Source organism: Drosophila miranda, chromosome 2 (assembly GCF_003369915.1).
Source record: "Drosophila miranda strain MSH22 chromosome 2, D.miranda_PacBio2.1, whole genome shotgun sequence".
In the NCBI taxonomy this organism is placed as follows: domain Eukaryota; kingdom Metazoa; phylum Arthropoda; class Insecta; order Diptera; family Drosophilidae; genus Drosophila; species Drosophila miranda.
Window position 1 is genome coordinate 10,278,852 of NC_046675.1, and position 14,522 is coordinate 10,293,373.

Consider the following 14,522-nt stretch of genomic DNA (forward strand, 5'->3'; position numbering starts at 1 on the left):
GGGATCCCATATTACCACACAGTGGGTCCATACTTTGTGCTGAAAGAATTTATGCAGGAATAAAGATTGGATTGGATATCAAAGTAAATAAAGAACTTGGAATGTATGTGTATCTAATGAAATAAATTCTAAAAAAAAGCAGGGGTATGGTCAAAAGACAAAAATCATATGAAAGGTCACACGTTTTCTTTCTACCCATACATTTTTTGGATACCAGCCTTGTATGTAGAATGCCGATGGAAAATCATGAATCAATCGCACAAATTACTGTTCTTACTGATGAAAATCAGGTGTGCAAACCTTTCACAGTCACAAAACACACACACACAAATAGATCCAAGATTATGTTCTAATTTTGTTTGGGCTTTTTCTTGGACAAGTCCGACTTCCAGATCATGGTGACAGTGTTCGCTGTGGATGAGGATCATCTAGCGTCATTTGTTTTGGCTGCCAAGCCAAAGAAACCACGAAAATCGATTGGAACTCTCGCAGAATCCATAGCCAAGCCCAAGGTCAAGGCCGTTAAGCAGGTGGTGGCCGGCAAGGGCAAGGACCTCCCCCGAGGATCTCGGCGAATTGGCAAATATGCTGCAGACCCAGGCCACCTCAACCATGATGGCGGGCAAAGGTAAAGCCACGCCAAATCGCATGCAAAGAGGCTTTCATCATAAATTTTTGATTAAATTACGATATTTGTTTCAAAATGAGCAGAATGGGCATCATTTCGCGGCATCAAAGTTTGTATATCCTTGCAATTAGTTCGAGTGCATAAGCATCAGTGGACCTGTGCTACGTAAGAGCTCCACTTCCTCAACCAGAAATTACAGTAATGTGCCAATATCTCTACTTAGGAGTACGTGGGGCAAAGGACAGAACAGAAAGCGCCGATGGCTTAAAGGGCAAGGGCCTATTCTGCATATTCGAGGGGTCTTTAGCTCGGCTTAAAATAGAGTGGACCAAATGCTTGAACAGCAAGGTTAGTCAATAATGGCCTGTATTTTCCGATCCATTTACAGCACAAGGTAAATATCAACGAACAACTGAAAAGGTAAGCAATGAAAAAAGATGATTGAGATATCAATACACTTTGCAACTAATTAATTGTTTTAAAAATTTTTGAATGCTTTGAAAATTATGAAAGTGCGTACAGCCACCAAATCGAATGGATAATGTACATATAGAAACAAAAATATGTTTCAGGAATACCATTAATATTTCAATGTAATTTCATATGGAAACTGTAACGCTCCATATCCATATCTACCACTAAAAGCAGGGATCGTAAGGCTTATAGGATTATTTGTATAAGGCAAATTATGAAATAAAATTTTATTCTGGTTTTTATTATTTATAAATTTTTATATTCAAAGTATTACTACCGATACTACCGAGAGTGAGCGAAAAAAGATAAGTTCTTTCTATTAAACTGACACAAAGTATCCTTTGGCATTCTGACTGTCTAGAGGTTGAACGAATCCTATACGTGCATTGATCTCTCCTTCGGCATTGTACAGTTCCCATACATCCGCGCTCTCTCTCTCTCTCTCTCTCTCTCTGGGGACACTGAGAGTGAGAGCCGCTCTCAATGCGTCAGCGCAGTTCTGTCGAAAGTGAAAATGGAAGAAACAAAAACGGAATACATTTTGTGTGTATTTTTTCGGTCGGCGGGCGGGGGCGCGCCTTTTTTGCCCTTTTTTCGCGCGCGCACCCAATCGGCAGTTGTAATTGAAAACTACACACGAAGGCCGAAGGCAGGGCCGAGAGAGCGCTGAAAAAGAGAAAAGGTCCTGCCAAATTTTCCCGCTCTCACCCATACACACACTCACGAGCGGCAGTTGGCCGCAAGGTACAATAAATCATGAGGTGCATTTAACTCTGGCTCTAAGTATCCGACTCAAGTAACGATGCAAAAAGTGGCTTACCTGTCCCTCACCAATAGTGTTATACCCTGCGTCCGCCTGTACATATTGTCTCGAAGAGAGAGAGCAGAGAGAGAGAGAGGGAGAGAGAGGGTGGAAAACAACCAAACCATCCTTTTGAATATTTCTACGATGGTTGGCCCGTCGTCGTTCCGTTCTCTGTGTGGTTGTAAAAAGGCGAAAACGTCACGAGAAAAACCGGTTAATAAATTATTGCTAATCGAACGGTAAAATGCACAATAAATAAATAAATGATTATGCCAAAAATCGAAAAGGTCGCAGCGTACCAGTACGTGTGCACGAAAATGGCGTAGGAAATGGCTTAAGCTGTGAAAAACTCAAGTGAAACGGTGAAAACTACGTTTTTTTTATTTGTCCACGACTTTCCTTTCTCCTTTGTTTTGCGGCCATTATTCGAAACTGCGCAAAAGGCTGGGCCCGGCCCTGGCATGTCCCTGGGTAGGCTGGCGGTGGATCCAGGATACATGGAGCGGATGTGAAAAGTTTGTATATGGCACAATATGCCTGTCCGCAGGATACAGAAGATGCCGAGGAGAGCGGATACAGAAGGAACGATACCACATTGTCCACAGGAGCACCCCCAAGGGACGGTGGCAGAAGGATCATGCATAAGAGTGGGAGTAGAGTTCAATGATTCCCTCAATTAAAAGCGCATTAAATTCATCTTTGAATTGGGCGGAACACCCCAAAAAAAGGCTGCGACAGTGAAGGTGAAGACGGCGGCGTCGGCGGCCGTCGCCCTGAAACAGGAACAAAGCCAAAGCAGCGCAGCGGCAGAGGCAGAGGCAGCGTCAGCCGTGGCAGCCGTGGCAGCAGCAACAACAATCAGCCCTAGCCATAAATGAAATTTTACGAATTTCGGTATACACACGACAAATGCCGACTAGCACCAGGACAACTGCTTGGACGACAGAGAGAGAGAGAGAGAGTCAGGAAGGAAGGACTCGTACCGTACGATGATGATGATGAGGTTGCTGTTTGGTAGAAGGGTGGGTGGCATCGGCATCGGCAAGCCCAAAAAGTCCGTCTGCGATTGTAGTAATACACACGCACACACATAGCAGATGGCGTGTAGAGAAAGAGTGCCAGGCAGGAGCAGAAGCAGCAGCAGCAGGAAAGGAAGAAGAAAAATAAGGGATGGTCGGTCGTTCGCCTGCTCTACACACACATTGGATTGTATGTATGTGTACAAGGAGTATTGTACTATTTGGACGACTGCAAAAACTGCAGCAGACGCGGCAACAACAAACCCGACTCTGGCCACAAATCAATCAGCCCGACTGGGGAAACACCCTTGCCTGTACATAGGGATACATAAATGCGCAGTAGATCATTGATTTTGGAATTATTATCAAATGGAATAACAGTCAGTCCTCCTCGCAGTAGAATGTATCCAAATCTATCGGTTAATGAACATGGCCACTCGGCTCCTTTGCTCCTCTCTCTTCCAAAATTAAATTTTGAAAAATTTTTCGTTTTTCCCCCGTAATACTCTCCCGCTTGGGCAGAGAGAGAGAGAGAGAGAATGGTATGGTGGTTGTTGCCGTCTGGGTCCTGGGAAGGGCATGTTAAGGGTGAACACTCCGTGCCGTACACTCCGGCAAACGTACGTTCGTACGTACGTACGGCACACCAGACATCGGAGAGACAGACGTACAGACAACAGGCAACACAGCAGTTAGACTGGATGGCAGACATTTTAGCGGCCGGCAGCAGAGGGCGGTGGTCGCAGTCGGCGCTGGCTTTGCACACACACAGACACATACGAGTGCATGGCAGAGCACACATCGCGGGATCCATATGCAACATGCAACGTACATATTTCGGCTACTTAACCTACAGAACACAAAGAAGGATACAGACAAAAAGTACCCTGAAACGTAAGAAATATCGCATAGCAAGCCGGAACGGAACGGAACGAAGAATGATACTATACCAGGAGTCCTGCGCGAGCCGCGCAATTGGACACGCGCGCATACATACACACACACACACACTAACACAGACTAATTTAATCCTTTAGTTCACTCGAATTGAGCTCTAACCTCTCCCCCGCAAATAAGACGAGTAATTTGAAAGGCCGGAAATAAGAAAAACTACAGCAGGATACAACCCACCAACACTCGCTCAGACACACACACACCCCCACTGCATGCATACATATATGTATACGTTTACGACAGAAAAGCCGCCTATGTGTTACGTTATTTACTCTACGTTGTGCGTTGTGCCCCGTATGTAAATGGCTACGTTATTACGCCCAAAATCGCTTTACGTTGCCGCCGCCACAGTTACGTGAACATTGCATTGAGGCGCGTGTGGGTGTGGGTGTTGGTGCATTGCGTGCGTGTGCGTGTGTGTGTGTGCGTGCATATCGGCACTTGGTATCCTTACTTTCAGTGTCATCAAAAATGGCTGAAGAAAGATATATTTGCATTTGAAGCGTATCACAGCCAGCTTTGATGGGCATTGCAATGAGCATCGATTGCAGTTTCGCGTCACAAGAAATGTACATACTCGTATGTACCCCGCCTATGTGCAGCCCCAGCCCCCAGCCCCATGTGCCCAACAAGTGTTCGGCTCGTAATTTTTGGACAAAAAAAAAACCGTCATCCCCATACTTACGTAACCCATCAAACGGTTGTGAAATGTTGCATTTATCAAATCATATCACAGCCATTTTGATGAGTTTCGTGTGGAATGGCCAGCAATCCATCATCGATCGGGGCAGGGCAGGATGGAGCACAGAGTGGACGGAAAGCATCTTTCTTATACCATGTCGTTAAAATGTTTGTGACCTTATGTACTCTTGAATCATATCACAGCCATTTTGACGAGTTTGGGTACAGAAATTTCAACATGAAATGCCCCCTTAACAATCCATTCTTTTCAGATCTGAGCCATTCCCCGGGAGAAAAATGATGACGGGCTGCCCGCCAGCTCAAGATACTCGGAAATAAGGATACACACATGTTTTATATTTTTTGGTTTTTTTTTTTCGTTTTTCTCGTTTTTTTTTTTTTAGTTTTTGTTTTTATTTAAATTTATAATAATTGTTACCTTTTATAATCTTGTTTTTTTTTTTCATTTAAGGAAACTTGAAGGTTTACAAAACAAAACAGACCACAACAGATGCTCTTATTGATCATATACGAATTATAATCAAACTGTTTTTTTTTTGATGACCGGCAAAGTATATTAATACGGTTTGTTCTTCTTCAGTTTTGTAAAAGGACAACGGAGGCGGCACTCAAAACCCAGAAAGAAGCCGGAGACACAAGATCCTATATCCTGGTCCAAATGGCCAAGGAAAATTGTATCAAAACATGTCCAATAAATGCTATAGAATTAAGTGCAAAACAAAGGCTAACAAAACAAAATTCAATTTCTATCAAATTAATTAGTTTTACAGAAAAATTAGGGAAATAAAATAAAAATGTATTGCTTTTCTAGAAATTCACATTCGTTTTTTTCATTTCCCGCAGTGCAAGCCCAAAGGGTTTCGGCTTGGGCCTCCATCAATCCACCATCCACCATCCACCACCATCCATCGCGGGGTTACAACTGCCTGCACATTTTGGAAAATTCAACTTGGAATGATGACTTTTGGGTTTTGGTGTGAGACTGCATGTCGCTTTCTTTCTTCGTCGGGAGGGATTTTGGGTGTGCGGCTGGAGGGGAAATTTGTGGCATGTCTGGTGTCGGTGTGTATGGGGTGTTTGTTTGTGTGTGTTGGTGAGGCTCGCCAAATGGGATAAAACTATAGAACAGCAAAAGGTGCAATCTAAGGATAATGTTTAAAACAATGTTTTACAAAATGTAGCTCCTCCGTCCTATTTCTTTTTGCTGAAACTTTTGATTTGACTTCTTTTCGCTTCGCTAATCGATTTTCGATTTATGTTTTTTTTTTTTGTATTAATTTTGTGATAGCCAATCTTCAGATTTGATTTGGAAGTTGCCTAGGGGCGCAAGTGGGCGGGACGAGCCGGGGGCTGGAAACGCTCCTCTCATTGCTTTCATTATACACTTTGTTGTTAACAAATAAATTTGGGGTTTCTTCGACTTCGACTTCTGCTTTTAGCTTTGCTTCTTCATCTCTAACTTTGCTTTTTTTTCGTTTTTGTTTATTTTGTTTTTTTGTAGTTTCTATACGTTTGGTGTTTGTTGTTCAGTGATTGCTTTTTTTTGTTGGTTTGTTCGCTTCCGTGCGCTGTAGAAGTCTTGCAATTTCAAAATTTACTAGTTTCCTTTTTGTTTTTGTTTTTTTTTTTAATTGTATTTTATAATTTCCTAGTTGTTGTCTCGGTCTGTGAGATGTACTACAGAATGAACTGTTCCTGCACATGGCATACGATTTTGGGGGTATGGGATGGGATTGGATGCGTGTGTTTTTCTTGGGGATCGCTTGGAGCGACTACAAAAGCCGCGCGCGCCTACTCAAGGTTGAATGCGATTGAAGGATGGTGTAGCGATTTTTGTATGCTGGTGGCTATGTGGCTATGTGGTGTGTAAATGTGGCTTGTTAATGACTGGCTGCCTGCCCGTACAGATTCCGTTCCTTGCAGCGCGACAATGCCTTCCCCTGCCCCTGCCCATTGGCACTGCAGCTGCAGGTGCAGCTGTTGCTGTTGTTCGGGTGGCATCCTCACTGTGCGTGATGCTGCTGCATCACAATCTGATACTGTGGATTTTGCGGCGCATGATGTGGCGTCGGCTGTGTTTGGAAATAGTGATTGGGTAGGACGTGTGGGGAATGCACGCACATAAACTGGTATGTTTGCTGTGTGGGCGGCGTGTATGCCGGCTGTGGTCCCCCGCCGGCAGGGGAGGGCTGTGGTGGCGGATGGAACGGCTGATGCGGCTGTCCTGGCGATGGCGTGGTCGACTGTGGCGTCTGTGTCAGGAACTGCAACTGCGGCTGTTGATCCGGATACAAGCGCATCGGCATGGGCGCATATCCCTGTGATTGGAAATGTTGTTGTGGTGCGTGCGGGTATTGGATGAACTGCGTCATGGGACCGGCGGCCATAAGCGGCTGTCCGGTGGCCGTGGTTGCCGAGACATGCATCTGCGATGCTCCCATTGGAGCTGTAATGCAATTAAGGGTTCGATTATTATTCCAAAAACTCTGTGCGTAGGACTCACCATAGTTATTGCGACGTAGGCGCGGTGGCTGTCCGGCCTGTGGGTGTGTAGGTGGCGGGAATGGATGCTGCTGCTGCACAACGTATATGGGCTGATTGGTCGCCGCCGCCGGTACATGTGTGCCCGTGGTCGTATAAATGCCCGGCATTGGCACCGGCGTCTGTGGCGTATGGGGGCGCGAGGGATTGGGTGTGCCGGCCCCCGCCCGTGGCGTAAAAGGCTTGGCCGAAGGATTGAGCACATGTTTCTTTACCACAGGCGTACTTCCGCTAGAACCAGTAGCACCAGTTGCGCCGACAGCTGCGGCTGCGGTTCCACTGGTGGCTCCACTCGATGCAGCAGCAGGCGTGGACTTCTCGGACCCAGCACTGGAGGCAGCCGCCGTCGTGGGCGTACTGACTATGCCAGTGGGCGTTGTGGTGTTGCTGCCAGGTGCCGTAGAGGCATCTGGTTTGGGTGTGGCCGCCAGCTGCTGCTGCTGCGGCGGCTGTTGGGCCGTCAGTATCTGCGGCGGCGGCGCCGGCGCCTCCAGCAGGACCGGAGACGTAATCACTACCGGCGACGTCTGTGGCGGTGGCATTGGATGGTATATAGGCAGCGGCTGCTGGGATGGCTCCGGCGCCAGATGTGGCTGCTGTTGCTGCTGCTGCTGCGGCGCTGGTGGCTGTTGATGCTGCTTAGGCACGAGTTGGTGTTGGGTCTCCACCAGCTGTTGCTGTTGCTGTTGCTGTGGCGGCTGCTGAGCTTTCTGTTGCAAGTGCAGCGGTACATGCTGCTGTTGCTGCTGCTGTTGGGGAGGCGGTGGCTGCTGCTGAGGCTGCGGCTGCTGCTGTTGTGGTTGAGGCACATAGTGTGGCTGTGATAGAGCTGCCTGATGCAGATGAGGTGGTGGGCCTTGGTGCTGCATGGGCACATGCTGTTGTTGCTGCTGCTGTTGTTGGCTCTGCTGCTGCGGTGGCGAGGCCGATTGCAGAAGGGCACGCTGTTGCTGTTGCTGCTGTTGCACCTGAGCCTGCACCTGCACCTGCTGCTGTTGCTGCTGTTGCTGCTGTGGCTGCTGCGGCTGCTGCGGCTGCTGCTGTGGCGGTGAATTATTTGTTGGAGCTAGCTGGAAGTCCTGGCCAAACTGTCGCAGATCCTGTAGCTGATTATCGCGAGACCGCATCTGACGTTGCGGCTGTGGCTGTTGGCCCTGTGGCGCCATGTTCTGGTGCTGCTGCTGTTGTGGCGCTTGCTGTTGCTGTTGCTGTTGCTGCTGTTGCGGCTGCCCACCCGTCTGCAGCGGCGGCGAATTACTATTTTGGCCAGGATGGCCGCCATGGGAGCTATGCATGGGCTTTCCCATCTGCGGCTGTGGCTCTCCTCCGTAGTTGAGCGAATTGCTTTGAGAGCCTTGGTACTGGCGAATCTGTCGCTGGGGAAGCGGCTTATTGGTATTGGCGTTCGCGTCGCCATTCAACTTGGAGGGGCCGCCGCTCATGTGAGATGGGTTCCGGTATTGAGAGGACCTGCGCGAGAGCGAAACAATTACATTAATATATTGAAGGACTTGCCTTTGCTTTTGGTGTTTGCTTACCCGTGCATTATTTGCGAGTTGCCCTGATACGCATACTGGTTCTGCATGACCATGGTGGGCTGATAGCCGCCCTTGCTCTGGCCCACAGGATTGCCGTTGCCGCCTTGAACGGCAGAGATATTGCCGCCGCCACTGCTGTTGGGGGGCACATTGCCGCGCATTACTTTGCCCCCTTGGGTGACCGTCTTGCGCTTAACCATCGAATACTTGCCGGAGGCGTCCATGCCGGCCGCATTGGCGGACGAGGCTGGCCCAGAGGCCTTCAGGCCGCCTGCAAGCAATAGAACTGCAGCCGACTGCGTAGCGCCACCCTGGCCAGCCCCGCCGCCACTAATGACCCCGGGCATCATAAGACCATTATCACGATCGCGACTACCGCCGCCACCACCCTGCGAGGACATGCCCACATGCGACATCTGGGGTCCGCGCGTCTGCTTTGTAATATACCGATCGCTGCTCATGGTCTCGCGCAGCTGGAAATCGCCAGCGCCACGTGGCGGCTTGTTGCCACGATCACGGTCACGGTCTCTGTCGCGCTCCTCACGCTCCCTGTCGCGATCGTTGCGCTCGCGCTCCCTGTCACCATCGCGGCGATGGTCCTGCTCCGGACGCTCGACAGCAGCAAAGAGTGCCTCCTCATCACCATTCTCCAAGTCCAGACGGTCGCGGCACGTCGGATTGTTTTCAATTTCGGCAGCAAGTTTTTCAGCCTTTGCCTCGGCCTCCTTGAACTCTAGCGAATCCCCTTTGTCCAGTGGGATCGTGTACGTGGCCAGAGAGTCGTCGAAAGTGGAAGTCACACCGAATGTATTCTCATTTTTGCGGAACATCTCATTGGCATCCCAGCCATTGGCAGCGCCATCCAGTTCTATATCAATGTCCCCATTGGCGCCAGAGTCCCACGGCTCCAGTTCCTTCTCGTCCAAACGCACACCTATGCGAAGAGCAAATGATAAGCACTGGAGATGAAAGGATTTGAATACTAGATAGGACATACCATTGCACTTATCAGAGATGGCTTCATCGGTCTTAAAAGCGCCAGCGGTGGCGTACTGCGAATCAAAGTCCTTCGCCACGATTTTAACCACAGTGTCGGCAGGGAATATAATGTGTTTTGGCACCTTGTCCTCTTCCGGAAGATTCTTGGACTTAATGCACGCCGGTAGCTCCAGTGCGATGTCAAAATTGCCCGAGAATGTACGGAATATGCCTTGGTAGATATTACCCGAGCGCAGGACCACCTCCACAACGCTGCCCACCAGCGCCGTAGCCGAGTGCATGTAAAACGTGTTATTATAGACGCCCTGCGCCACCGGTCGAATTGCTGTTCCGCCTGTTCCTGCTCCTGCTCCTGCTCCTGCACTGTTTCCAGCCGCACCTGGCTTATTGTTCGCTGGTCTCAGACTGTTGTCGTTGGCGTTGTATCTGGAAGAATGGCACGGCACAAATTATTCACAAGCACAACGTCTCTCCGGCTCGGGGCTGCCAATGTTCATGTGATGCGAGAGTGATAGCCATAGCCATATAGTAGCCAGGCTAAAGACAAAGCGAAAAGCGTTTCAGGGACGTCAGCGATATCGATTCGTTCGTTCGTTTCGTTGTTGGCAAACTCTGACACGACACGACCCTCGCCCCTTCTAAAGACCCACCCCCACAATGGGGCTGTGTGTGTGTCTGTTGGTATGTGTGCGTGTGTTCATTTTAGTTCGGTTTTTAGAACTTACCGATACGCGCGCTATGCGACTAAATGAATTATGGAAGTCACCGACTTGGTTTCCAAATCAAAAACGCTCGTTGTGCTTCTTAAATTGATTTTATTACGAATTGGATAGATTTTCCACAAGAATATTCGCAACCAGCTGCTGCTTTACCGTACGAAAACTGCAGTGTGGCCAAAGAAACAAAATGGAATCACCTCTGGGACTGAATTCGTTTTTCAGGGGTTCAGGGTATCTGGTTCCTCCGCTCTTTGTTTACGTTTTGCTTGTGTGTTTAAAACAGTGAGTAATTACTGTAGAATTCTCCGAAATATTTATGGTTTTAAGCGACGTTCGTTTTTCTGCTGACTCTGCTCTGTCTCCGTACCTATTTAATCACGGTTCAGCTCAGTTTCCAGTGGCGTTCGTTTTTTTTTTTGGGGGGATGGATGGACTTGGTGTTGGTTGCGTGCAGGATCGACGACCGTGAAATGCGCAACGAAACGCACAATGAACCCGGCCACGCACATAGCCGCAACAACAGCAAGCAACGGGCGTGGGTGTGCAGCAGTCGCTGCGAAGGGGGAGCGGCAGGAGTGGCGTGCATTGTGCACATTTTCGTGAATGAAAACAAATAATTGATTGCGTTTAAAGAGTGAATCATGCGTGGCGATAAGGTGAGCCAGAGACAGTCAGAGAGAGAACGGTTAAGAGCAAGAGCTGCTCTCAGAAATAGGCTGAAGCGAAACGAAGGCACTGACGGCACAGTCTCGAAAGGCAAGTGTGCATGGCAGAATAGCGGATAAATATGCATAGAAGTAGAATGGAAACAAGAGCGATGCGATGTATCGTTCGGTCAGCGAATTGTAAAGTGACCCAAATTTCGAGCGCCCAGCGGAACACCAACAGGGAGGGGCAGAGGCTGAGGCCGAGCGAAGGGGGAGACGAAGTGTGCCAAAAGAAACTCAGCGCAGCGCAGCCGCTGCACGTCATAGCAATGGCAGAGGCAGAACTGCAAAATGCTTACTGTGCAAGAAAATGCAGTCGAAAAAAGAGGCAAACGAAGAAAACAAAAAGAAAAACTATAGTACAATACGTGCGCGCGTGTGCGTGCATCACTGGCCTGGCCTGGCCCTCGCCAGGCCCCACAGTGCTCACAATTATACACATGCATGTGTGTTGGTATATAAATAAATAATGATCGTGTACCATAAACAGCTATGGCGATAAGTATTGGCACGACTGAAAATGTTTAACTCTAGGAACCCCATTAATTCTGCCTTTTATCTGCTTTTAACATTTACTCACATTCCATCGTTTCTAGAGACAGAGAGAGAGCTACATACAGAGCCGTGCCAACATTTATGCCCGGAACTGTGCACAAATGCGGATGTGTGTAGTTGTGTGTGTGCGGCGCGCTGCAGTCATATTTCAATTGAACATTTTAAGGGCGCAGCAGCGGGGGCGCGGCAAGAGGGGAACTGGGTCCAACTGTTTGGGGGTGCGAGCGAGCGAGGCGGAGGCACTCTTTGGGGGCAACATGAGCCACTAATGCGACAACGGAAACCTTTAAACAAATTATGTTTTTGTACTAATTTTTTCTGGCGAAAGGGAAATGTAAACAAAGCATAAAATCTGATGCTGAAAGCACACACATACAGACGACACACACACTGACACCGATAAACGCACACCAATGAACACTAAACACACTGATTTGACACACACAAGCACACAGCTGGGCCTCTTATATAAGCGCCATTTGCATTTACGATTTGGTCTTCCAAAAATTCAGAATGATTTCAGACAATACGAAACGGGAAAGGAATTCCTCGATTCGATTTAGTTGCAGCCACTAGAAAGAATAACAAAAACAAAAGCTGCCACCACGAAACAGACACGAGACGCGCTTTCACCTTTCTCGACCGGACCGGGAGAGCGCTCTTTCTTTCAGTGGCGTTTTTAGTCGTCGAGTTTTCAATTTGTCAGGGCAACGGCAAGCAGCAGCGAAAAGCAAACCAGCCCCACACAACACACGACCGATTACACTTGTGTGTGTGTTTTATTTTTTTCTTTCGCTTCGTATCGTTTCTTTTTTCCTTGTGTCTGTCGCTTTTGTCTTTTTTGCATTCGCTTTTCCACTGCAGCTGGTGCTTCTTCTTACCTTGAGATGCCGCCGCTGGCTCCGCCACCGCCACCGCCTCCATTAGGTCGAGTTTTCCGCTTACTATTGTTGTTCATAATAGATTGGGGGAGTGCAAGCCAATTGCCAGCACCAGAAGAGTGGACGAACGATGAAACGTATGAAACTTTGCGTTTTTCCTTTGCTTGGGCTATTTTCTGATTTATATTTGATATAATCGCGTGGTGGGCGGTCACTTTTAACACGACGCGAGGCGTTTTCTAGCCAAAAAAAGCAATATTGGCGGCGTTCAGCACGGTTACTTTGCTGCTAAATATGCTTTTGTTGCTAAATTTATTTTTTCCCTGCGTACGAGAGCGATAACGAGTTGACAAGGTTGGATTTCGATATTGTCGATATTTTCCCATCCCTAGTTACCATTGCTTATTTGCAGAACTTGCACCGAACAATGATACGAGAACAATACAGGTCGAATTTGGTTTAATTAAAAAAGTCTTTATTTAATTTATTAACTTTTCACGCGAAGAGTATTTTGTTATCTTTTTAATTCCTCATGCACCGTCCGACTCTCAGAAATATACCGAAATATATGGTCTCATTTTCAAAATACACCGTAAATATACTGATGAAAAAAATGAGCTTAGCCCACTAACCCCCCCTCTTTTTATACAGGTGAACAAGTTAAGCTAATAATTGTTATTTTTGGAAATCCGTCCTATCCTTCCTCTTTACTTACAAAAAACGATATCTTTCACTTCCTCAAGATTAATAATTTTCGTGGAGGTTATTAAACTACCCAATGGTCGACAATGGGTTAATCGTTCTCTGTCCATGATCGGAAATCATATTCCTCGATTTTGATATTCGGCACAATATTACTAGCAAGCTAGGGCTTCCAGCACTAAAACTATAATTTTACCCGGCTGACGAATCAATTTTCTACTAGATTGGATAATTTTTTGGTAATCCTATTCTTTTTTGATTATGTCTAAAATAAGTTTTGAACATCTACGTAAGTTTTGCTGGTCAACGGGATTAAGCTAGGAGTATAGAAATTTGTATACCCTATTTTCCGAAATTATTATTGCAGTACTGTTTTCCAAGCTGATATGAATGCAATCCAGTTCAATAAAAAATGCAGGAAGCACGATTTGAGAGAGCGAAAATGAAAAAACCTGCGTATGGAAGTTTTGTTCTTTATGCTACTTAATATACCAAATTTCGACGTCAAAATATATACAGAGAGGTATAAAATATACCGCAATCGGTGGTACGACCGAATTGTGTATACTCGATATATTCGATAAACAGCTATGCGATAGACCATCTATCGAATGAACGATACTTCATCGCTACCAAACACTTGCAGCTACAACGGCACTTTTGAATTTCTGCGCGCCAAAATGTTTTAAAATTAAAGGCAGCTTTGCGACGCCCTGACACATTCTTGGAAAAACTAAGTTGCGCTGTCAGACACCCACACAAATATTTGTTTCAAATCTAGATCACAAACATTAAAGTACCTATTAATAGTTGCGACTGCTTTCTGCGGCTGTCTAGATACAAAAACGCCGCATATTTACCCCACACTCAGATAAGCGTCTGACGCCCAACGACCTTGGGGCCAAGAGAAACTCCTTTAAAGCGGCAATTTTGCACTTTAAACATTTCAAAGTCAGCCGTAAATACATATTTTGCCAGCAGCTACTGTGGCTATTCCGTAAGAGATAATTTTTAAGATACTAATTACGACGCCATCTCGCCAACAGCCTCGTTAAGATATAACGAAGCTGTATATCTGCCAAGACAGACCCACGCGCCCCATGTAGTATTGTAATATACATATATACCCTGTGGGCTGGGGGGTAGCTAACACCTAGCTGCCTCCAGGCGAAGTGGGGGTCAAAATCTAATCATAATCTACCTATAGCAGCTATTTTCGCACCCGATACAAAGAGCCTTTCAAAAGACTGTCACCAGGCGTCGCCGTTTGATTGAAGTACACAATAAATCTGTGGGTA

The 14,522-nt window shown here is 47.1% G+C and overlaps 1 protein-coding gene and 2 long non-coding RNA genes across 9 annotated transcripts; 1 reads left to right on the forward strand and 2 right to left on the reverse strand.

Moving 5' to 3' along the window:
- Positions 1-535: 535 nt before the first annotated feature.
- Positions 536-1,359, forward strand: LOC117187021. Of its 3 annotated transcripts, XR_004471829.1 has the most exons (4): positions 536-628; positions 712-793; positions 852-1,048; positions 1,142-1,357. It is a non-coding gene; the product is annotated as an uncharacterized LOC117187021 (long non-coding RNA). The 3 variants fall into 3 exon arrangements; XR_004471830.1 differs by lacking the exon at positions 536-628 and having other exon boundaries at positions 702-793; positions 852-1,022; positions 1,142-1,359; XR_004471828.1 differs by lacking the exon at positions 536-628 and having other exon boundaries at positions 702-793; positions 1,142-1,358.
- On the reverse strand, positions 1,000-2,301 carry LOC108156150. 3 transcript variants are annotated; one of them, XR_004471831.1, is made up of 4 exons: positions 2,207-2,301; positions 1,923-2,078; positions 1,380-1,601; positions 1,003-1,040 (listed from the first exon to the last, which is right to left on the reverse strand). It is a non-coding gene; the product is annotated as an uncharacterized LOC108156150 (long non-coding RNA). The 3 variants fall into 3 exon arrangements; XR_004471832.1 differs by lacking the exon at positions 2,207-2,301 and having other exon boundaries at positions 1,000-1,040; positions 1,432-1,601; positions 1,923-2,125; XR_001775091.2 differs by lacking the exon at positions 2,207-2,301 and having other exon boundaries at positions 1,923-2,125.
- Positions 2,302-5,357: 3,056 nt separating this feature from the next.
- On the reverse strand, positions 5,358-13,043 carry LOC108156148 (ataxin-2 homolog). 3 transcript variants are annotated; one of them, XM_017287471.2, is made up of 5 exons: positions 12,523-13,043; positions 9,659-10,086; positions 8,662-9,595; positions 7,086-8,593; positions 5,358-7,028 (listed from the first exon to the last, which is right to left on the reverse strand). In XM_017287471.2, exons 1-5 carry the CDS (start codon positions 12,597-12,599, stop codon positions 6,586-6,588), a joined length of 3,390 nt encoding a protein of 1,129 aa, XP_017142960.1. In that variant the 5' UTR covers positions 12,600-13,043; the 3' UTR covers positions 5,358-6,585. The 3 variants fall into 3 exon arrangements, with proteins under 3 accessions (XP_017142960.1, XP_017142963.1, XP_017142961.1); XM_017287474.2 differs by lacking the exon at positions 12,523-13,043 and adding an exon at positions 12,275-12,388; XM_017287472.2 differs by lacking the exon at positions 12,523-13,043 and adding an exon at positions 10,386-10,556.
- Between the last annotated feature and the right edge of the window lie 1,479 nt (positions 13,044-14,522).